Genomic DNA, 24,001 nt, shown 5'->3' on the forward strand with positions numbered 1-24,001 from the left:
TTCATAAAGAAAGACTTGGAACTTTTGCATAGCTAGCAATAGATTTAGTAGGATCCTTGAAACACCAGTGGCATTATTATTATGTATTGGGAACTCTGCAAGTGTAAGCAGTGTTCAAATAAATAAAATAATGAAATAATGAAAATAAAATGCAACAAAAAACAGGGATAAAAGAATAATTGCCCTTTTGGTTATATTATTGTATTTTGAGCACAATAGTCAGGCATTCTCATTTTATTTATGCCAGCAAGATATCAGGACTTGCAATGGAGGCAGTCAGGGCACCCATTTCACCCTTAATTCCTCCATCATAGACCTTGGCCTAGCCACTTTTTGGGTGTAGCCTTCAATGTATCACACTAAGCTTGAGCCAACAGGATGTGTATTCTTGGTCTAAATAGTGAATTCTAAAAATTATTTATCTCCCTTTAAAGAAAAATAGACTAGTCTGACACATTTTTAAGTAGACTTAGTTCTGGAAGACAGAATTCTTGGGAGCACTCAACAAAGTTTGTTTATTTGTTTTTACTTTTAAAAACAAATTCTCTTGGAATTATTAGGAGACATATTTTTAGTCTTTTAATTGTGAGGTCAGATTAGAAGCTTCTGAAGCATTGTACCTTTGCTGGGAAAACAGTTGGCCCTTCTCCCATTCCCCAAGAGCTGGTAGGGTACATTTTCAGTAATCATTGCATATCTGCAAACAGGTTCTCAGTACTGGAGAATGATATCTTGCATAGCATTGCATTATTTTCCTCTGAGCATTGATTTAGGACTTCTCTCATAACTGTGAAGAAGGTGCTGTGACACTTTAGTCAACTTTGTATCTTGGAGTAGCATGGCTCAGGCACTAAGGAGATGTGAGGGACTGCCCATCTCCCACAGCTGTTTCGCATGCATACAATATGATACAAGGAAAATAGCAGGGCAAAATCAAGGCAGAATGTAAAGGAATCAAAAGCAAGTTTCCACCCCATATATTTGGCTATGTAGCTACAAGAGGATGATTCTTAGGAGGCAAGCCAATAAAGCTGCCCCTTTTAAATTCAGCTCTAGGAGCAGTAATGTTTGGAACAGTAGCTAAATTTTAACTCAGAAGAGGTCCTTTCTGCTCTTTCTTCTTTAGATATTCCTCAAAGTGTACTGTGCAAAAACTAGAGATAGGTCTGATGTAGTTCCTTTCAGCAGATCTCTATGAATTGGGTGTGTGAAGAAGGGGAGCTTTTAGAGGAAACCTCTGTGACCTGAGCAAGGCTCCCTTCTAAATATTTCACATGACTTTCCCAGATCAAGCACAATATTTTGTGCTCTGTGCACCATTCAAGCAGCCTTGTACAGAACATGAAGTGCATGGTTCTTTAAGACTACAATCTCAGTATCTCCCTTTCCAGATTTTGATCAAGTTTACTTAAGTAAGAATTCTTTTTAACTAACACAGAAATAATGGAATGGTTTAGGGTTTTCAGTGACACCTCTGAAACATTGAGATCTGCTTTGCTACTTGACTCTGCCTAGGATAAGTTTCTGCAGTGGATTTTTGAACCTTTCACATTAACTTTTCCAAAAACATTTACATGTCCACTGTGGCACCAAAGCATGTTGCAGAAGTTTCTGGGTCCTATTCAAGGTTGTATAAACTACACGGACCACTGTGCAGATCTGTTGGCCATCACAACCTAATTTAAACCCAAGGAAACTTTTTGCACATACAATACTTTTTTGAGGCTGTGTGTGTGTGTGTATGTACACGTATGCACATATAAATAGATAAATAAACTGGGAAAATTTACTAATAATGGGCTTGCTGCCATTGAGGGAATTTTGTTTTCCATTACTAGCTTCACTGTTAATGCAGTTTTCTGACCATAGATATCACAGAGCATAGAAATCGTAAAAATTATTTTATGCAAAGCACTATCTGCTATGCATTTAGAACATTCTTATTAATAGTGATTTGCCAGAGTGAGCTAGCTGGGTTTATTTAAGTTGGCTTTTATTTGAGATTCTCCAAAATCCATCTTTGGGATAGTGTTACAAAAGTTATTTATATGTATTTAAGGAATTGATATTCTTGTTTTTTGCCTCTTTTCTATAGAAACTTTTTTTAAAAAATGGTACCACAATGAGCTATGTGGGTGAAAATAACCTGTGGGTGAAATAACTCATTCTGTTGTGCTGGTTGATCAGTAACAAGCAAGCTCTTACCAGGGGATTTTTGCTGGTTTTCATGAGAACAGAATTTTACCAATTGGGTTAACTCTTGCAAATCTGTTGTAGAACAGAGTGAAGTCTCCAAATGAGAGCTTTTGGCAAAACTGTTCAATAATTCTGGATGGTAAATGAGTCTAGTGAAATGACTTCAATAAATTTTAAAAAGTGTTTGATATTGTAATCAACATTTTCTATAACATAAAATAATACATCAGTACACTGAACTCTAGTTTTCACAAGTTGCAGGATGACTCAGTGTGAAATCATTAAACTGATTTCAGCTGTAATCCTAAACAGGATCAACAGGGATGGACAAATCAGCATATTTTTGGCATGTGACCATTTCATATTTATTTAGTCATAAGTTTACTTTATCTGATTTCCTTCTGCACCACTCTGTAAGTGGCATTAAAATAACAAAAATATATTTATTTTATACCCATTTTATGTAAAGTTTTCTTAATTTCATAATTTGTATAAATTACCCAAATATATATTTTTGCTGGAACTGTAACACAAGTTGTTTGCCTAAGAACTGCATTGCAGAATTCAGAACATGCAGTCTATGAATGATGTTCCATTCTTCAAATTGTGCAAGTTAGGTTTCTTTGCTTAAAAGCATGCTTGGGTAAAAGTGAGCTTTGGTTGTGCTTGTGACATAGTGATCACGGAAACGCTGCAAATAACCATGGCTTGGCTGGTAACTTAGTCTATATTTTCTTGATATTAATAGCATTATATGAACTTCACTTAACCAAAACCATGATAGGTAGTGATCAGTATCTGTTGCCCCATCTGGTTTTGATTACAACAAAGATTGTGACTTTGAATGTAGGAGGAATATATTGTAATAAGCATAAATAATGAATTGAAAAGAAAGAATATATTGCATGTCTGGGAAACTTAAAGGAAAAGAATATAATAGATATGAATAAAAGTGATCTGATCTCATGGAGAGGAATTAATGAATTCATCCAGGGAAGTGTAGCTGGAGATTTAATTATGAATAGAATGCCTAAAATACAAATCAAAAAGGATGAATTGGTACAATGTAGGTTGTTGTGGGTACAGTATGTACAAAAGTAGGAATTCATAGGTTAGTTGCATGTTATGCTCCAGTGGAAAAATCGAATATGAATTTAGGGGAAATTGCACAATATTCTGAACAAATGTAATCCAAGGGAAAAAAATTCTCTGGATAATTTACATAAATGGATGGGTAGGAACAAGATAAGATATTACAGAAAAAAATTATTGGCCATTCAGAGATCCAAGTATGAATGAGAATAGTTAGTGAATATCTGCTTAGGAAAAGATCTTGTTTAAAATACATGATTTAAGCATAATTTAAAATAATGAAAATAAATATGAAAGCATGATGGATTTGATTATTTATGATGAAAGATTAAGAGAATTAGTGAAGTCTGTAAGTATTATGAGAAGTTTTAAATGTGAGACATACCAGATTTTAGTCTATCAAGAGTCAATATTGTAGAAAAAGACACGGAAGAGAAGGAGAGCTGTCAGAGAAACTAGAGTGAAAGAATAACTGCAGGAAGATAAAATGTGAGTCTTGTATGAAGAAATATTGGAGGATAGATTAAATTCCTAATAGAGTGAATGGAAAGTGGAACTAAGAAAATTGGACTTGAAATTTGCTTGGAACACAGTGAAAAGAATTATATTACAGAAAGTCACAGAATAGTCTACTAATGGAAGATATGAAAGACATGTTTTCTGCTGAAGAGGAATAAAAATAAGCTGTAGATGAGAAAAAAATACACAAAAGAGAGAGATTACTGTAAAAAATGAGGATGTAAGAATATAGTCGAAAGGTTAAATGAAAAAGAGAAGATGCCATGAGATTTTGATGGAGATAAAATATTGTCTGGGAGTGGGTGAAGAGGGTTAAACAAGGAGCTTTCAGAAGAGTGAATGAAATTAAAAATAAAAGTCATGAAACAACAACTGGGGGAATGCTAGATAGAGTATTTTAGAGGTTTATAATGAGAATGATAGTGATGTCAAGAATGGAATTGAAGCAAATATTTTAAATATTAGTGTTCAAGAAAAAATGATGAAAAGGTAATAAATGCTGTGAGATTGTCAAAAATGGTAAGACTGCAGGTGCAGATAGTCTAACTGAAGAAACATTAAATATGGAAATGGTTTGCTTATGGAATGACTTACAACTTGTTAAGGTGTGCACCAAGATCTAATCCATACCTGATGATTGGAATAATGCTGTTGTTCCTCTGTGCAAAGGGAAAGTCAGTAAGAGTAAATGCAAAGACTATAGGGAAGTTAGGAAGGCACTTGGCAGAATTTTAATTAAAAGGGTATAAGAGATGAGAATAAACTGTGGGAAGAGCAGTATAGCAGGGTAAGATTAGATTTTTGCACTTCAATCGTTTATTGAGAAGGTTTATCTCACATAAGTTGATTTAGAAAAATCATACGATAAAAGAATGGTTTTGAATTATGCAAAATTTTGCATAAATATGGAGTTGGTTGGCTGCTGGATGTGATAAGTAATCAATCGTAGAAATAAAGTATGCATTAAAAAATAGATGAAATGCCTAGCAAACGGGATCAGGGAGTAAGACAAGGATCTGTGATGTCCACCTGGTTGTTTAATGTATTTATGGATAAATTTATAAGGAACAGCTGTCTTAAAAGTGTGTTGGTTGGGAATGGAGAAAAACATGTACGTTATATATAGATGATGTTGTATTGTTGGCTGAGAACCCAAATGATCTGCAGCAAATGTTAGGTAGATTGTACGATGCAATGAGAATCATGTATCTTGCATGAAAGACCAAGGTAATACTGTTTGATAAGAGAAAATAAAGTGAACAATTGCAAGTTATACATAAATGGCAAAAAAGAGCAAGTAGATGATTGTGTGTCCCTTCGTTGAACTTTTATTAAAGATGGGAGAATTAATGGATAAATGCTAAGAAGTACAAACACTGATAGAAATATAATGTATGTGTGATCTCCTGTGAGGAATGACTGTTACAAGAAGAGAAAATAGCTGTGCATGACAGCCTGCTTCTGCTCACTTGCACATTATGTGAGCGTGTTTCTAGAAGTGAAAGTTGGGTGTGTGATGAGAAATAGAAATATTAATACAGTTGTAATAGAGTACTTAAAAAGGCTAGGTGGTAAAATGAGAAGAAATAGGATAAAGAATGAATGGGTGCTGAATGAATATGGATTGAATACAAAACTGAATGACCAGTACAAAAGAAGTTTGCTGAAGTGATTTGATAATATACCGAGAGTGAATGACATTGCAAAACAAATATATGAAGAGTGAATGGGTCAAGAGAAAGAAAAAAACTGAGAAGGAGATGGGTGGGTGGAGTTTTATGAGATCCTCAAAAAGAAAGAGTTGAGAAGCTGAAACAGGAAAAGGCAATGTACGAATCACTTTACTGATGTGGTGCAAACAAGAATGGTTGGCAAGAATAGAATGGTATGAAGAGGTATAGTGAATGATGTTACAGGTAGTCCTTGACTTACAACCCCCATCTCTGCCCTTTTGGTCACCCTGTACCCTGCCTTGCAGGGCAGGAAGCAGCCCCAGAACAGGGGCTGCAAGAAGCCCCTGAACTGCAGTGCAGCACAAAGCCGCAGCCACTCCTGGAAGCCTCAGCTGCCCCAGCCCACCCCTGCAAGCTGCAGCACCCAGGAAGCCCCAGCAAACATTTATTTGCCCAGCTGCCTTCTCTCCCAGCTCCCCACAGCGACCTTTCGCCTTTTGTGCCTAGCTGCAGACATTGTAGCCTTTGGAAAGCTGCACTGTCTTTCTGTAGACTCTCTTAAGATAGCACATTTTTCCAAAGACAGTGCAGTCTTCTCAGGGAGCCAAGTGTAGGAAAGGTTTGCTGGAGAAGCTGGGTCCGAAAAGGAGGCAGCAAAGGCAGTGAGGCACTTCTGCTTCGGCCATGGCGGCTGGGTGTAAAAGGCAAAAGGAGAACTCCAGGGAATTGGAGAGAAGGTAGCTGGGTGAACAAATGCTTGCTGGGCTCTGCGGCTTGCAAGGGCAGGCTGGGGCAGCTGAGGCTTCCAGGGGTGACTCTGTTTCCCATCCCAAAAGGCAGAGTGCAGGGCAGCCAAAGGGCAAAGGGGGAGATAGACAGGTGGGGGGAGTTGAAGCACTCCCACAGTTGTAAATGTGGGTGCGCTGCCAAGCCCCCAAATTTTGATCATGTGACTATGGGAGCACTGCAGCAGCCGTAACTTCGGGCACGGGTCGTAAGTCCCTTTGTTCAGTGCCTTCATAACTTCGAATAGTCGCTGAACAAATGGTTGTAAGTCAAGTTAAACTATATTAAACACACAGAGATTTTCAGGCAATACAACCACATAAACCGCTGCAGTGTTTAATGCTTCTAGTTACACTAATTTTCTTCTTAAGCACATACATACATACAGTGCTTTTGTCAATTTCCATCTGAATTTACAATAGGATCTCCATTATCTACCACTTAGCCTTAACCAACTTAATAGGCTTCTTACCTATGTAGAGAGGAATATGTGCTATTAGTCCAATTCTCAAAGGAAATAATCGTACTGTGTTATAGGAAATTTGCAAGATTGCCTACCTGATCAAATCTAGAATGTATTCAAATACATGTTAAGCAGTATTATATTGGGACAGCTCAGTTATCATAGTGCCAAGTAATCTTCAGGTATAATGGACCCAAAATTTAAGCATAAAGGTTGAGGTCCCACAGGAAAATCAATTCAGCCATCCAGAGGACCAAGTCCCATAAATTGTCACTTTCAAGGAATTGCTCAGACATAGTGGATATCCATCTGTTTTGAAGACTATTGCTATTTCCATTTTATTCCCACAGCAGTAACCTATGAGTCAGGCTGAGTGGAAGCAGAGTGACTAGACCGGAATTATCCAGTGAATGTTAATGTCTGAGAGTTGTATGATACTTGTACACACAAATAAATTTTCACACGTGCTTTGAAAGAAATTTTCCCTAATGAAAGAGGAAACATTTCACAATGTTTGAACAAAAATAGTGCCTTCGTAGTTAATGCTCTCTAACCTTTGAACAGTGTAAACTAAACTCCAGGCTAAAACAACTTCTTCAAGATAGGGATCGACCCTTTCCCCATTTCTTTTTCCTCATGCACCTGCCTCTTAGCACAGTGAGTAGGTCACATTTCATACATCAAAGCATTCCTTTTTATTATGGAATGTCCGTTGGCATTAATGGTGCCTTATTGCACCTCACACTTCACTGCATTTAATGCTTTGTTAAGCATGCATTTCCTAGGAATAAGGCTCAGGTATTAAAAGATCCTGTTCTATTACCCATCGACTGTAAAATTCAGGTGCCTATCTGACTTTGCCTTTCAAACTGAGATTAGATGAATATGAATACAGAGTCTGAAACAAAAACTGTCAAATGTATAAAGTTCTAAATATAGAATTTGATTTTTTACGGTTGTTCATTTATGAGTATAGAATGCTAGACCATTCACATGAGGAAAATAACTTTGAAATACCATAATTACATTAATTAAGACAGATCATATAGTAGGTTGTTACTTGGTAAAATAATACTTGGTCTTAATAGCTTAGATCCATGTGGGTTTGTTCATAACAGTAAAAAGTCTTTCAATGTTTTTCTCTCTACTTTTTCTAGAAATTGCAGAATCAGGCAGTTCCTCTAAGTGTGTGTGTGTGTTTATATTTAAGGATTACTCTCTGTGTAGCTGTTCTCTAGGTATCCCATGCTGACAGTTACTCTCCATAATTTTTGACATATGTTGATAGATTTTGATGCTTTTGCTTAGGAATTCACTTAATTCCAGACTGAGGATGTCTTTGTGGACAGTTATTCCACATCTCAGCGTACATTAAGAAAATGGAGAAAGATGCAATTTGCACTTTGGGGAATCCCCAAGTCTCAGGCAGAACTGCTATTTGTTAAAGCCTTTCCTTTGTTGAACTTAGGGAAAAATGAATGTTCATCTTTAGATTCACACTTTGCTTCAAGACTTTGCTTCTACACCTGTTTATTGCCAGTTCAGTATTGTGCAAACATAGAAAGTTAATGATATATTCAATACCAGTGTAGTATAACCTGAAAATCAGTCTTTGTCTAGACAGTGCTGTGGGACTAATCCCTACAAAAAACATAAAAGCTTCATGTTTATTTGTATATGTTTTCTTTTAAATTTTGAATTGATATTGAATTATTAATAATAGAATGCTACCAGATCTTTCAGTAAAAGAAAACTGATAGGACCTTTGGGTGCACAGTGCCCAAAAAACTCAAGTTGTGATAGCCACATACAATTTACTTCAAATGTATTCCTGTTTATCCCATAGGGTGCTTTTGAAATAAGAGTTGCCTTCAGAACAGCAAGACATTTGTATAGTATATAAATACACATAAATATATATGTTACAGTCTGTATTTGTTTGCTTATCTGTGTGGGAAAATAGTGGGACCTACTGCAATTATAACACTGAAATGCCACTCATATTTCTGTACATTCCATTAATTTATGCAGGTCCTATTGCTCTTCAGCATATAATCTGGTAGTTGCTAGGCAACCAAAAGAGAAATAGTGAACATGATTTTTATGTTTGGTAGATCTCTCTCCCTCTTTCATGTATGCATATGTGTGTCTAAAAATGGTATTTAAAACAGGAATAGCCTATATATTAATCATAATTCAGCATATCCTTGATTGCAACCATTAATTTTTTCTTCTTAGAAGGATGCCTTAAAGAATTATTTTTAACCTACCTTTATATTCACTTACACACAAAGAAACAAAATCTTTTTGTGAAGCACAGAAATCAGCGGATGTTTGTTTGTTTGTTTTCCCCTTAGGGGTATTATTCAATATTCTGATAGCATGAGTAAGACTCTACTGTGCAATTTGGATATCTTTGGCAAAGTACCTTCATTCAGGGCTTTTGAAAACATTAAACAAAGCCAGCCTACAGCAAGCCCAGGTTCCTCCTTGTGAAAAAAATTGCATTGATAATATATTTCTTGAACATAAAACACAAGAACCATCTTTTTTTTCCCCCTTGTCTTTTAAAGCAAACTGGTTACTAGGATTCCTTTTTTAGTAAACATAAAGCGCTCGCAAAGTAGCACCACAGTAGAAAGCACCTTTCTGATGCTCTCTGTACAAACACTCAGATGATTCTGTCTCCTCTACATCAGACTCCTGGCTATTGTAGTAGTTCATCCACAATATTCTTATTGAAGCTCAGAACTTGACTGAATGAGGACTGTCCCAAATTGACCTCATTAGGAGTAGTCAGACTATGATTGTCTCATGCACGGATCTGTGTTTCTGGCAAAGTATGTTATGTAAATAAGCAATGGAATTGCAGATAAAATATCCCAGATTGGCACTGTAGTCTGCAGTTGTGTGCTGTTGCCAAAATAGTAAAAATGTACAGTTGTGTTACACTTGGACTGAAGTTCATAAAAACATGCAGCTTCTGGACAGTTTGAATGTGGCTTCAGATATTAAAAATAATTATTTGTTTCCACTGAGGTACAAATCCATGATGTCTGTTGTGAATATTATGGCAGAAAAGCAACCATGCTTTTGAAATACCAAACAGCAGGATCTTTTCTTAATGGTAATAGCACTGGAAATGTTTTAGTAGTTTTCAAAAGAGATATTTTGCATATTAAATGCCAAGCCTGGCAATTTCCCAGGGAAAATTAGTTTTGAATGGGGCCCTAGTAATTGCTAGTTTAAATTCCCAGTATTTGCCTTGGCTCTCATCCCTATCAGGACAAGGTCTAAAAATACCCAGGGAGAATGGAATCAGTGCATCGCTTCTCATCTGTAATAATGCTTTGCTTCCTTCCTTTCTACAGTTCAGGACGACAGTTAAGTGAAGTCTTCATTCAGCTGCCTTCCCGAAAAGAATACCCAGAATATTATGAGTTAATTAGAAAACCAGTAGACTTCAAAAAAATTAAGGTGAGTATAGTTTGGATTGCATTTGAATGTGTTTCCAGCATCAGTTAAAATTATTATTTAAATGTTACATTTTTGCACACATTGAAGATAAAAATATTGCTTGCTGTGAATCTCCATATGTAATATTAAATTGTGACTAGGTTATTTAAAACAAATTCTTGAGAATATAACCTAGTTTAACAAGTTGTTCAGAGCATCTGCACAAACTCTGGAAGTTTGATTTTTAAAACTTCCCAGGTTATTAATAAAAATCCATTTTTTTAATTGAAAACCTTTATTAAGATACATGATGGCGCATAAAAGCAGAGCCAACTTCATCTACCTTAAACATGGTGTCCAATGCATGTCTTCCAGGGAAGCAGGTGGTCCATCACTCTTTCTGAGGCTTCTACTCCATCAGGAGAATTACACTGGCAGAAGAGTGGTGTTGTCTTTATGGGTTTCTCACATTCCCACAATCACTGAGAGCCCCCTGAAATTTATTCTGTAATTGAAGAAACCTTCTAGAATAGAAAGGAAAGTAGTACTTGCACTGCTGAAGTGTGTGAGATGGAACATAATCAACAAAGCTCATATACTGATCTTATTGATGGAATAAAAATTGTATTTAACCAATGGAAATTCATCATAGCTACATTTAGCTTCAATGAATTTGAACTGTTACACATTCTCTCATAGTGGTACATGTGTAAAGAATAACAACAGTAACTATTGCTCTTTATAAGATTATTAAAATCCCTGTAGTTTATAGCAGCTTTAGATACATCAATGGAGTGTGCACCACTAAACCCTCTAGTATTTTTATTTTTCTGGCATGTGTAAATTATTCCTGAATTAGACACATAGCTTCTTGAAGTATCATTTTTCATTCTTCTAGTATACTTGGAATAGAGAAATCGATCTCACATTTCATTCCTCTGATCCAGTCATTCAATATTGTTCTTTATTCTTCATCCAGTATGTGGAGAGTTTTTCATCTTTTGGCTTTTTCTGAATGTTGTTGCTATGTTTCTGCTAATTAATTGACAATGAAAGGGTAATAGTGCTCATGTTATTTATAACATAACTGTATCTGTTGTATTCTGAGTTATATCGTAAACTAATTAATTTTATATGTGAATTCTCCCTTTCAATCTTTCTCCTTTCTTTTAAAAATATACTCTTTTTAGGAAAGAATTCGTAATCATAAATATCGGAGTCTCAGTGACTTGGAGAAGGACGTCATGTTGTTGTGTCACAATGCTCAGACTTTCAACTTAGAAGGATCACAGGTCTTATTCAAACTATTTCTGATTCCAAGGCTATTGATGTATGCGTTTGCATTAAATACTGTGTACAACTTGGGCCCTTCAATTTAGAATTTCAAGTCCAACGCTTAATGGGAATTGAAATGAGTACATTTGGAGGGCACTGGGTTGTCATGTTCTGCTGTTCAGTGGGCATGTGAGTAGGAAATGCTGGCACTGAAAATGTTGTTTTAGGTCTTTATTGTGCATAATAATTTTATATAAAACAACTTTTAAATCTATTTTTTCTGCTTCAGCTTACAGGTAGTCCTCACTTAACGACCATTTGTTCAGCAACGGTTCAAAGTTACAGCTGTGCTTGAATGCATGGTACTTGTGCCCAGTCCCAAAGTTATGGCCATTGTAGTGCCTCATGGTCACGTGATCAAAAGTGCCCACCTGCATTTATCAACTACATCCACCTATCTCCTCCCCATCTCTGCCCTTTTGAGTGCCCTGCACAGTGCCACTCTTCAGCAGTGGCGATTGCTGGGGCTGAAGTAGAGGCCTGGGGCCTTCAGCAGTCTCAGCCAGCCACCACTGCCCCCCCTATGGCCAGCCACCCCAGTGCAAAGCCCCCACCACCCCGCACTCCAGCTGCAACACCCAGCTGACCTTTGCGGCCTTCCTCCCTCTACTGACAAGGCACGACCAGCCTGGCCCTATGCAAGGCAGCTGCTGGCCATGCCAGGCCTTCTTCCCAAGGCCACTTGCACTATTCTCCAAATAGCACATGCCATTCTTGCGATGCTTTGGAAGGCTTCTGAGACCTTCTGAAACCTTGTGAGAAGGCTATAGCCACCTTTCTCCAAATTGCACATGCCACTCTCGTAATGCTTCGGAAGGCCTCAGAAGCTTTCCAAAGCCTTTCTGAAGCATTGCAAGAACAGCATGTGTGATTTGGAGAACAGTGGGTGTGGCCTTCTCACAAGGTTTTAGAAGGCCTCAGAAGTCTTCTGAAGCATAGCAAGAATGGCATGTGCTATTTGGAGAATGGCATGAGCAGCCTTGGGAAGAAGGCCTGGCGCGGCCATCAGCTGCCTTGCATAGGGCCAGGCCAGGTGCACCTCATCAGCAGCGGCACTCCTTGATGACAGCAAAGGTCAGCTTGGATCGAGTAGCTTGGATTGGGATGGGTCCTCCCCTAACAACTGGTAGGATTCTGTTAATGACGGCAACAGGGACTTTTGGGATTGCTGTCACCAAGTGATAGTCACATGATGTCACACTTTACGACCGCATCGTTTAGTGACAAATTCCAGTCCCAATTACCGTTGTAACTGAAGGACTACCTGTACTTTTAAATCTTCAGAATTTTCAGTTCCTCTGTAGCTTCTGTATGCTGGAAAATACCTTAATTGGAGGAATTAACTTTTGCACATTTTTGAGCTAGGTAGTTCTAAGGTATTCTAGAGGTGCTTTTAATATTCTCTTCTGGAGAACTGGATGTTTTCTTGAAAGGCTACGACAGGTAGTCCTTGCTTAATGACCACAATTGGGACCAGAATTTAGGTTGCTAAGCAATGCAGTCATTAAGCAAATCATCATGTGACTGGACCCGATTTAACAACCATTAAGCAAATAACCAAGGTGATTAAGTGAATCATGCGGTTCTCTCTTGATTTTGCTTGCTGGAAGCCAGCTGGGAAGGTCACACATGGCAATCACAGGACTTTGTAACTGTCGTAAGTGCAAGCTGGTTGCCAAGTGCCCAGATCATGATCACAGGACCACAGAGGCACTGTGATAGTCATAACTTCGGGCACAGTTATAAGTCACTTTTTTAGCACCATCGTAACTTCGAACAGTCACTAAAAGAATGGTTGTTAAGCAAGGAATACCTATAATACATTTATATGTTATTAATTAGATAATATTATGTATTAGAATTGATTACGAATGGATAGCTTATACTTAACTACTGCTGATGAAATAGCATCACTATGATTTCAGCCCATTTTTGCAGATGGTGCCTCTCTCTGTTTGAAAAGTTCTTTCCCTCTATAAGATTGCCTACTCAGATTTCATCTATTGAGAAGAGAGATAATCTTTTTCAGACAAAAAGGCCACATTGATGACTGGGGAATCCTTCAGGGATTGCATTAGTGGTGGAGCCATACAGACACCTTTCAGGTGACACAAGAGAGAAATTTCACTCTGTCACACAATTTTAATATATGCAGTATAGGAAATAAAATACACATTAATAAGAATAAATAACAGCACCAGATTAAAACATTATTTTAGCAACAAGGCAGCATGTTGTCTGCAGTCCGCTATCAAAGTACAACTGCTAGAGGATCCTCTAGGAAATGCTTTAGCAGCCCTATTCAGAACAGCCAGCCATAGAGCAAAGCTGGATGGTGTTAAAAATGGAATGATGGATAGAAAGAAACAGAAACAAAAACTAATACCCAAATCATTGACCTTCTACTCTGCTATTAGTTCCAGTGGAAAACGTAATGCTGGGAAATTACTTTTACATTGAGCTTCTTCACAAGATTGGATTATCTATTTAGGGAAACTTACCATTTCCTGTAATAACAAAAAACATATTACCATGTCAAGCGTGGACATCTGCAGGAGGGGAAGTGACAGCAGACTTATCATGAAGCTGTTACAAAACTTAAGCAAATTATTTGCTGCATATCATTTGCATCACAACACCACTGTCAAAAGTTGCATTGCAGATCATCAGTATGGTTCCTGTTGGGCACTTATGATGCCAGGAAATAGGCTTTGGGGGAAAGAGGACACAGCCTAAAGGATAAAGTAGGTTAAGGCAGAATCTAAAATTGGAAAGGCTGAGAACTGCACACATGCATGCTGCTTTCATTTTGCAGTTGAACTCTGGCAGCTTTAGAGAAGAATGTCCAGCACTGTGCAAAAGTTTTAGGCAGGTGTGAAAAAATGCTTTAAGGTAAGAATGCTTTCAAAAATATATATTGTAATTGTTTATGTTTATCAATTTACAAAATGCAAAGTGAGCAAACAGAAGAGAAATCTAAATCAAATCAATATTTGGTGTGGCTACCCTTTGGCTTCAACCAGCATCAATTCTTACACTTGCACACTTTGTACACTTGCACAAAGTTAGGGATCTTGCAGGATTAGAGTCAGGAGTGTGATTAACAAATTATACAAAGCAGGTGCTAATGATCATCAATTTCATATGTAGGCTGAAACACAGTCATTAACTGAAACAGAAACAGCTGTGTAGGAGGCTTAAAACTGGATGAGGAACAGCCAAACTCTGCTACTAAGGTGAGGTTGTGGAAGACAGTTTTATGTCACAGGTCATACACCATGGCAAGACTGAGCACAGCAACAAGACACAAGGTAGTTAGACTGCATTGACAAGGTCTCCCAGGCAAAAATTTCAAAGCAGACTGGGGTTCAAGATGTGCTGTTCAAGAAGCACAAAGAAATGGGCAACATTGAGGACCATAGACACAATGGTTGGCCAAGGAAACTTGGCCAAGGAAGCAGATAGAAGATACATCATGCTTACTTCCCTTTGATGTCGGAAGATGTCCAGCAGTGTCATAAGCACAGAACTGGCAGAAACCAGTGGGACCCAGGTAGACCCATCTACTGTCCAGAGAAGTCTGTCCAGAAGTGGTCTTCATGGAAGAATTGCGGCCAAAAAGCCATACCTCCCACGTGGAAACAAGGCTAAGTGACTCAACTATGCACAAAAACATAGGAACTGGGGTGCAGAAAAATGGCAGCAGGTGCTCTGGACTGGTGAGTCAAAATTTGAAATATTTGGCTGTAGCAGAAGTCAGTTTGTTTGCCAAAGGGCTGGAGAGCGGTACAATAATGAGTGTCTGCAGGCAACAGTGAAGCATGGTGGAGGTTCCTTGCAAGTCTGGGGCTGCATTTCTGCAAATGGAGATTTGGTCAGGATCAATGGTGTCCTCAATGTTGAGAAATACAGGCAGATACTTATCCATCATGCCATACCATCAGGGAGGCATGTGATTGGCCCCAAATTTATTCTGCAGCAGGACAACGACCCCAGACATACAGCCAATGTCATTAAGAACTATCTTCAGTGTAAAGAAGAACAAGGAGTCCTGGAAGTGATGGTTCGGCCCCCACAGAGCCCTGATCTCAACAGCATTGAGTCTGTCTGGGATTACATGAAGAGACAGAAGGATTTGAGGCAGCCTACATCCACAGGAGATCTGTGGTTAGTTCTCCAAGAAGTGGAACAACCTACCTGCCGAGTTCCCTCAAAAACTGTGTGCAAGTGTATCTAGAAGAATTGATGCTGTTTTGAAGCATCACACCAAATATTGATTTGATTTGGGTTTCTCTTCTGTTTGCTCACTTTGCATTTTGTAAATTGATAAACATAAACAGTTACAATATATATTTTTGAAAGCATTCTTACCTTAAAGCATTTTTTCACACCTGCCTAAAATTTTTGCACAGTACTGTAGATGAAAGCCCACAGTTTCCCAAAATTCAAGCATCTATTTCTTGCTTCCATTTAGCTGAAAATCAGTGTGGAAGGAAATTATTTGTTCCCCTAATTCTTTAAACTGCAGTGGTCAGTTTGGTAATCTTTTTTGGCCTAAGGCTGCAACTCAACTTCTTGAGTGATTGGAGCAGTGTTGTCCAAACTTGGCCACTTTAAGATGAGTGGACTTCAACTCCCAGAATTCCCCAGCCAGCAGCGGGGACAACGCTGGATTGGAGAGTTACAAGAGCTCTTCAAACACCTGGAACACAATGAACAGTTCTGGAAGATTTGTTTTCAGAAAACAGTAAATTACCTCAGGAGTGACCAGATTGGGAATCCCTGGAACGCTGTTTTATATGCAACTACCCACCATGCACTGCAAAAGGGAGATTCAGAAATAGTTAGTTCTGAACCCGTCATTGCTTTTCTTTGGGAATAATGCTGAATTCCAAAGAGAAATCTTATAAATCTTACAATTTCCAAAAAGACTATTGCCCAGTGCTGTTGACAGCGGTGACACTATAGCACTCCTACATGAATAGTCTATAGTCTTAGCACTTTACAGCATGAATGTTTGTGGCACTAGGAAGCCTAAAAGTATTAAGAAGCCTAAACTAGTTTTAGGAGCAATAACACATCCTACAAAATGCTAGTTTTCAACTATTATTTGTTATAATCTGAAATGCAAGTTAAATGTCTTCATATCTGTGAAATGGATTTGAGTTATTGTAGTCTTATTAATCATCTGTTGCAATAGTATGAGTTCATTTGAGAAGGAAGATCCTTCAGTTTCAGACCTTTTGTAAATACAATTGTATGGAAAAGTAATCTAATGCACCTACTTATATCAAAACTCAGGGTTTTTTTTCCAAAGTTGCTCAAGTCATATAGTGATATGAGCTGATAAAGTAAAATAAAATAAAAAATTCCTTGGAAAATTTTGAGAGATCAGGAACTGACTGTAAGATTGAGTGCTTGTTCCTTCTAACTCCAAAAGTCTTGTGCATAAATAATTTTTCCCCTTGTGTCATGGTCTTGATTTTCATTAAGGTTATTTTTATTAATACTAATTAATACATTAATACTAAATGGCAGAACATATATCATACTTAAACAAAGTTGTCAAGAAAAGTACTAATTAACATTAACCATGTTGAAATCATTAGAGAGATATAAATCCTAACAGTGGTTCAGGCTCTTGATGGATAAGCAGAAAGAATTTGCAGGTGAGCAGAATTGGGATTAGGATACTACTTTGTAATCTCTTATAGTAACTATGGCTGAACACTTTAGATACTTACAGTTTATATCATAAAGATTCTTTTACTAGCAAATGTGAGCCATTTTATTTTTCTACCATAATTAGCACCCAAGGAGTGCATTTATTTCATTTTGAATATACAGTTAGACTATAATCTAAATCTTAATTAGAGCTTTCCATTGAAGGCTTTAATAGCATTAGTACTGCAAGGTTAAATAATTTAGGCATAAAAATAGGTTTGGAAATGTGAAAAGTAATATAATATGGAAGCTCACTTCATTTAGTGCATAAAAAATTAACATTGCTGTTCCCTGTAAAATTCATGTAACAAGACTTGTGTCTTGTAAAGAGGGAGAAAAAGCCATGCTCTCTGTGGGTTTGAATAGAAAATAACCTTCCATGCTGTGAATTTTTGATGAAGCACGGCTTGCATTTCTGACACAGATTTGCTTTCATGCTCCAGATCTATGAGGATTCCATTGTTCTCCAGTCAGTCTTCAAAAGCGCACGGCAGAAGCTTGCCAAAGAAGATGAAAGCGAGGAAGAGAGCAATGAGGAAGAAGAAGATGAAGACGATGAGTCAGAATCAGAATGTAAGTCTCTCATTCAGAAGCAAGGACAAGCAATACGTCTTTTGGGAACTTGATCACTTTTTGGCAAACTGACAGTCTTTGCCATTCAAGAAGTATATAGAGAAAGTTCCATTTGGGCCAATAAAATAACAGTAAAAAGGGAATTGTTACCATTCAGATTATTTCAAACTAAGTAGTATAGTTTTATGGCTTAGATGTGGTTTTTGTAAACATATGGGTCAGAAAAAGGAATGTAGAGGAAATCCCTTATAGAGTGGGATGTATACGTTTGCTTTGTGGGATATCAACCTTAATTTTGGCATTAGATTTTCATCAATTTTTCTGCTTTCCCAGCAAAATCTGTGAAAGTGAAAATTAAGCTAAACAAAAAGGATGACAAAAACCGGGATAAAGGGAAAGGCAAGAAACGCCAGGCTCGGGTCAAAGCCAAACCAGTTGTGAGTGATGATGATACTGATGAGGATCAAGATGAAAATGTAAGTATTGCCTATTGGATCATTGATTTTTCCATATTTTTTTTCTGCTGTACCATTCACTGCAATCTTTCTTACATTTACCAGACTTTGCATGATAATTTTCTGGGGTTTGGGGAAGACCCAGAAATTTTAAAAGAAATCAGTTGTGAAGTTTACAGCCTGCTTTCCATGCATTTATGGAATATTTGGACAAAATATCTGAGATCAAAAGTGATGTGCAGCTTGTCCTGAACATCAAAATAGATAGTATTTCTCAAGCTGATAACAAATCACCCAGGGGATTATATCTTAAAGTATTTTTTTAAAAATCCTATGGAGTATAACCAAGCCTTGGATGTGCATAAAGTAGATCTCTAATCTGAGTCAGTTCAAAACTAAGTATTAAGAATTCACTGGTGCAAGAAGTAGAGGTGGGTGGGGAGGTTATATTTTTACTACACTTTTCTAGATTACAGTTTACTAGTGTAAGTCACTCAGAATTGTTCTGGAGTCATACAGCTTCTAAATCTAATTAATTAATTCCAAGGTGCACCAACTTGTATATATAATGTTTTAGAATTAAGAAATGAGGTTAACCCCTAAATACACGCTCAAGCCAGGAATTTATGTTCAGTTCTAGAACTGAGCACACATCCAGTCACAGAAGAATCTACTCCTAGCTTTTCCTCCAAAATTGATTCTGTGTTAGCATTCAGTTTTATAAGGGGAAGGGAAGCTGACTTCTTGTTGTTGTTAATGAAGGGAGCCATAAATACCTGGTGATCTACCGAGAGGTCCCATTTTATGTTCAGCCCACTCCTGCATTATGAGACAGGCTGTTTGAAGGATGGAGATGGAATAACAGCACCTGCTCTGAATCAGGCAGTTGTAGTGGTTCTGAATCCTCCCTTCCAAAATCACTAACAGAAACAAGATTCCTTCTTGCAGATCAGCTACATCAATTACCCAAAAGTGAACTATCTTGAGAGAAGAAATCCAGTAACTTTGTAATTCATGACACTGCCAGGTATAATCTTCTTCACATCCCCGTGTGAAAGCCTGAGCATAAGTTTGTGTTTGGTTTAACCAAAGGCATAGTGGCATGTACATAACCTTCAGCTGCTCCTGTAGCTCTCTGGCTTGAGACAGTTCTAAGGACATAACTAAATCCTTGTGAAGTAATCAGGAGTTAAACACATTTAGTTCAGTAGAACCTGCATGTCCAGTTATTTCTAGATTGCACCTTGTTTCTTTATTGCCATTCTTTATTCATTTTTATTTTGAGAATATTCTAACTTTTCCCCCCGTACTCTTACATTTAGGACCAGTCAGAAGCAAGTGGAAGTGATGACGAGTGATCCATAAAGTTAAATATTCTTAAAGACAAAATTTCTTCTCTCAATTTACACCCAGTGAATTCACTTGGTCAGATAGGCATTGGGGTGCTTCTGTATTCATATCATCTATAAATTAACTTTAGGGTAGTACCAGACAAACATATTTCATGGTGTAAAAAAAAATGTAACATACTGTGACCAAAAAGGCCTCAAAGGAAAAACAAAACAAAAAAAACCTTTTGATGGAAAAAACATGGGTGGATAGTATATTTCTATGGGTTGGATTTAGCTAACTAATGATTTGACAATTCCTGGGTTCAATATTTGATTAGATGCTCTCAACTGGCATCAGGAACATTTAAAAGAAGTCTTTTGTAGCATTGCTAACCAGGAGCCATTAAAAGCAACTGGTGATTTTATTTTTCATCAGGCAATTTTCCAAGTTTTATTAGTTCTGTATCTGTTTTACATTGTGCTACATATATACAGTTTTGTTTAATAGCTTCTAAATGTACAGTAGCTAGCCTCTACCCTGCTCTATACCATTTGTTGCTTCAGTTTATGCTCCATGATCTCTTGAAAAAGAAATGCTTTTTGAACTGTATACATGGAATTTATGTCCACTGTAAACTTTACTTTTTCTCCCCTCCCCTCTTTTTTCCCCTTGATTATAAAAAGTTGGATTTAAAATGCTGTTAAATATTGCAATTATATAGTACAATGAATGGCTTTTTTCATCAGATTCTTTTGTGTTATCATTTATGGTTTGCCACTTTTCCTCAAAGTGTACTTAATCTTTGCTTTCTTTGCACAATGTCTTTGGTTGCAAGTCATAAGCCTGAGGCAAATAAAATTCCAGTAATTTTGAAGCAAGTGTCATTACTTTTCTTTGCCAGGGCAGGGGTGGAAGGCAAGATACAGGAGCCCCGGGCTTGATCTCCACCTCCTTCTGCAAGTACTGAGAGATTACCACCGATACACTGAGTTTGGGTTAGCCTCATAGACATTTCATTATTGCTGCTGTTCTGTTCCAGAGGGTAGTTCCCTATAGATTACACTTACAGCACTTTACATACTCTTCAACATTACAAATTAGTTTTGGGATATTCTGAGGGTTTTTCACAAATACCTTGTCAGTGGTAAATGAATTAAAAGAAAAATATATTTTAACAGCAACAAACACATCAAAGGGATGATCGTTCGGGACATATTGTTTCTAATAGTGATAGGTGAGCCTTTAAAAAAAAAAAATCCAGTGTCAAGAGCAACGAACAGCTCAGTGAGAATTCATCATTCCTCCAACTAGGCAATGTTGAGTTCCATCAACAAAAGAAAATGTGAGTGACACCATTATGTTATTTCTGGACTAGTTAAGCACACCATGTTTAAGCAGAACTATCTATATCAGAGTTGGAGAACTTCCTTTTGCTTATGGGACACTGTGCTGTGCTGGGAGGGTGATGGAACTCAGCTGGTGAGGTCAAGATGACATTAAAACTGAAATACGTTGGCCTGCTTTTTTGTATGGGAGAGGTAAAGAAGTAAAATATATGTCTTAAGCCTTGTGAGAGCTCCCCCCCCATGGGAAAAACTGGCTTGATTGTGGAGGGTGTCACAGTTTGTAAGATTTAAGGTATCTATGTTGTTTTCTAACGCTGCCTAAAATGCCAAAAACCCATCATGCTTATCCCGCAACCTAACCTATGCCAAAGAATTTGAATGAGGATTACAAAGGAGTTTTATCTCTATTCATATTAGTTTCTACAATTTTGATTTTAAAAAATTGTTTAAAGCAGGCCCTCTTTTAAATGGAAGTCCCTCTGAGTCTTATTAAATATTCATCTGCTGAAATGTGTGTGTGTATATGTATGTATTATTTTATCTAAATGTGTGTGTGTGTATACACACATATATATATATACACACACACACACACATACATACAGGATAAAAGTATAATAATAACAACTAGCACCTTGAATTGCACCAGAAATCTATTGGCAACTTGCAAGCTGCAACACACTGCAGCTTGTGGAGCAGTGGTAACACACAGATATACCAGGTGTCTATGTCCATAACTCTTCATGCTACTGCATTACTGTGGTTTCCAAATGGTCTTCAAGGGCAGCCCCATGTAGGATGCATTATAGTAGTCCACTTGTAAGGTGACTAGGGCGTGAATGAATGGAGGGCCTCCCAATCAAGGAACAGGTGCGACCAGTGCACCAGAAGGATCTGTGCAAAGGTCTTGGCCAGAGCTGTTATGTGCTCTTTGAACAGGAGCTTTGAATCTAGCCCTTTGTGCACAAATATAAGGAATAAAATAATAACTGGATTTGACTAAAGTAGAATTTGAATCCAGATCTCTCCTCTTGACAAGCCTAGTCTCTAGTCTGCATTGATATAGACATCAATTTTGTCTTCAGATGACAGTGTATCTAGGAATCACAATGAACTGCAGCTCAAATAAATAGGAAGCATAAGATGTGTAAGTCATTCTTCACAACTGTAGGGAATTGGGAATATGATCTCATTAAACACACACACTGCAATCTAACAGTGTAACAGTCCCAGTTTTACATTCCTAGTAAGTTGACCACCTATCAAGCTCTTACCAGAGTTAGTAATATTTATCTTTTAGACCAGGGTTGGCCAGTGGCCACACTTAATTTGGGGAACAGTTCCAGTGGGGATGGAATCTTATATATGACAGGATTTTGTGTTTTGCCTCAGGTTTGAGTGGAGTACAGGGAGATTCTTTGGTGTGTGTGTGTGGATGGATGGACGGACAGACAGACAGCCTATCTAACAAATGGGAAACACTGCCACCAATTTCAGCATCACAGTAGGGGGGAATTACGGAAATGGCAAAAAGGCCAAGGTTTCTGTCCCTAAAACTATACAATACAATAACAAAATTAAAGTAGCCTGGGTTTGGTCTGTGCTTAGGTGGAAGACTGCCTGTGAATCCTATACATGCCACCAGATTGTGTTAGGCTGTATGTATAAAGTTAATGCACTGTGCAATCAGAATGTTAGATAGAAGTTACACACATGAGCACCCTTTGTTCTATCCCAGATCTATTTCCATTCTCATATTGGATTGGTGCACTGGTCCATAGGATTGATCAAGGCTCCAGGAATAATTAACAGCAAACAGAAGAACAGGGGAGAAAGCAGAACCAGGGAATGAAGGAACTGCAGATACCATGATTGCTGCATCTCTTTTCTTATATTAGGAGATTTTAAAGTTTTAGCACATTCTTGGCTTTGAATGTGGTGACTCTGTCCTGCCAACTGGCTTTATTACAGCACAAATCAACTTGTGCAATCTGTAATTCTAAATCCTGAGCCTCATACACCCACAGAAGGAACTCTGAGGAAGAAATCAAACAACAGTCATCAAATCCTAGGAAACAAGTCTTTGATACATACTTAAACAGCATTGCTTATACCACAATTCCTCTTAACCAACTTTTGCTCAGACTGACTTCTCTACAGAACATTTACAGCATTGCCTGGATGATATACTCTACTATTACCTTGTGGTTTAATTTGAAAAGAAGTTCTAGAGAACATTATTTTTAATTGATTTTAAAAAAATACAATTGCCACAGATTTTATACAAAGAAAATCCTTAATTCACCGTAAGGACTTGAAATGTATGAGAGATTCATGTGATTTTCTAATAGTAAACTCTGCAGTACTTTGGATTTGAAGGCAACAAGGTGTTTTGGAGTTCATGGGAGGCGTGCATGCAGCCCCTTTCTGCAGCTCCATAAAGCAAGATTGTAAAGGTGCTGTCCTCAGTTGCTACACAATCCTAAGAAAAGGTTTGGTTTACGAAACTGCAGACAGGCGCTACACTCATGACTTTCAACCTCCAAAGCACTTGTTCATCTTTGAATCTGAAGTGCTGAACACTGTACAGCAAAAATCAAACACTATGTTAATAATTAGTATAATAAAGCAGTTTTGTACTAAGCCACTGCTGCATAATATATGCTCAATCTATATTACAAGGCACAGTGGAACTGTTTGGATTTGATTGATTTCTGAAAGACAGTCTACATTATTAATGAGAATTCACAAACTTCATGACAGCTTTTGCCACCTTCTTTCCATTAGGTGGAGTTATAACACTTTCTGGTCTCATGTTGGGATCATGGAAGATCATATTGATAAAATTCAGTTTCTCTTTCATCTTCCTTTCTCCTGCATTATCTTTTTTCTTTTGTTTAAATATGTTTCCTTTTTTATTACCTAACCTAAGTGAGAAAAACCAGATGGGGGGGGAGAGATTTGGATATCTTTTTTTGAGGAATAAGCTCTGAAATTGACCCTTAGGTATGTGTAAAACTGATAACTGAGATAATATTCTTGGCTCCTGGA

At 37.6% G+C, this 24,001-nt stretch overlaps 1 protein-coding gene across 6 annotated transcripts in view; it reads left to right on the forward strand.

Annotated features, from left to right (window-relative positions):
* SMARCA2 (SWI/SNF related BAF chromatin remodeling complex subunit ATPase 2) overlaps nucleotides 1-20,349 on the forward strand; it is a 120,576-nt gene extending 100,227 nt beyond the window's left edge. For 5 of the 6 annotated variants that reach the window (XM_088130389.1, XM_088130390.1, XM_088130392.1 and 2 more), the window contains exons 30-35: nucleotides 10,101-10,206; nucleotides 11,376-11,477; nucleotides 17,688-17,817; nucleotides 18,151-18,293; nucleotides 19,221-19,299; nucleotides 19,595-20,349. In XM_088130389.1, coding sequence (XP_087986515.1) covers nucleotides 10,101-10,206; nucleotides 11,376-11,477; nucleotides 17,688-17,817; nucleotides 18,151-18,293; nucleotides 19,221-19,283 — 544 coding nt within the window. In that variant the 3' untranslated portion in view covers nucleotides 19,284-19,299; nucleotides 19,595-20,349. The remainder of the gene's footprint in view (nucleotides 1-10,100; nucleotides 10,207-11,375; nucleotides 11,478-17,687; nucleotides 17,818-18,150; nucleotides 18,294-19,220; nucleotides 19,300-19,594) is intronic. The other variant, XM_088130393.1, reaches the window with a different exon arrangement.
* Nucleotides 20,350-24,001: the final 3,652 nt, after the last annotated feature.

This window comes from Python bivittatus, unplaced genomic scaffold (assembly GCF_059951505.1).
Source record: "Python bivittatus isolate LINGU-HERP-01145 unplaced genomic scaffold, Pbiv_v1 ctg000850_np1212, whole genome shotgun sequence".
In the NCBI taxonomy this organism is placed as follows: Eukaryota; Metazoa; Chordata; class Lepidosauria; order Squamata; family Pythonidae; genus Python; species Python bivittatus.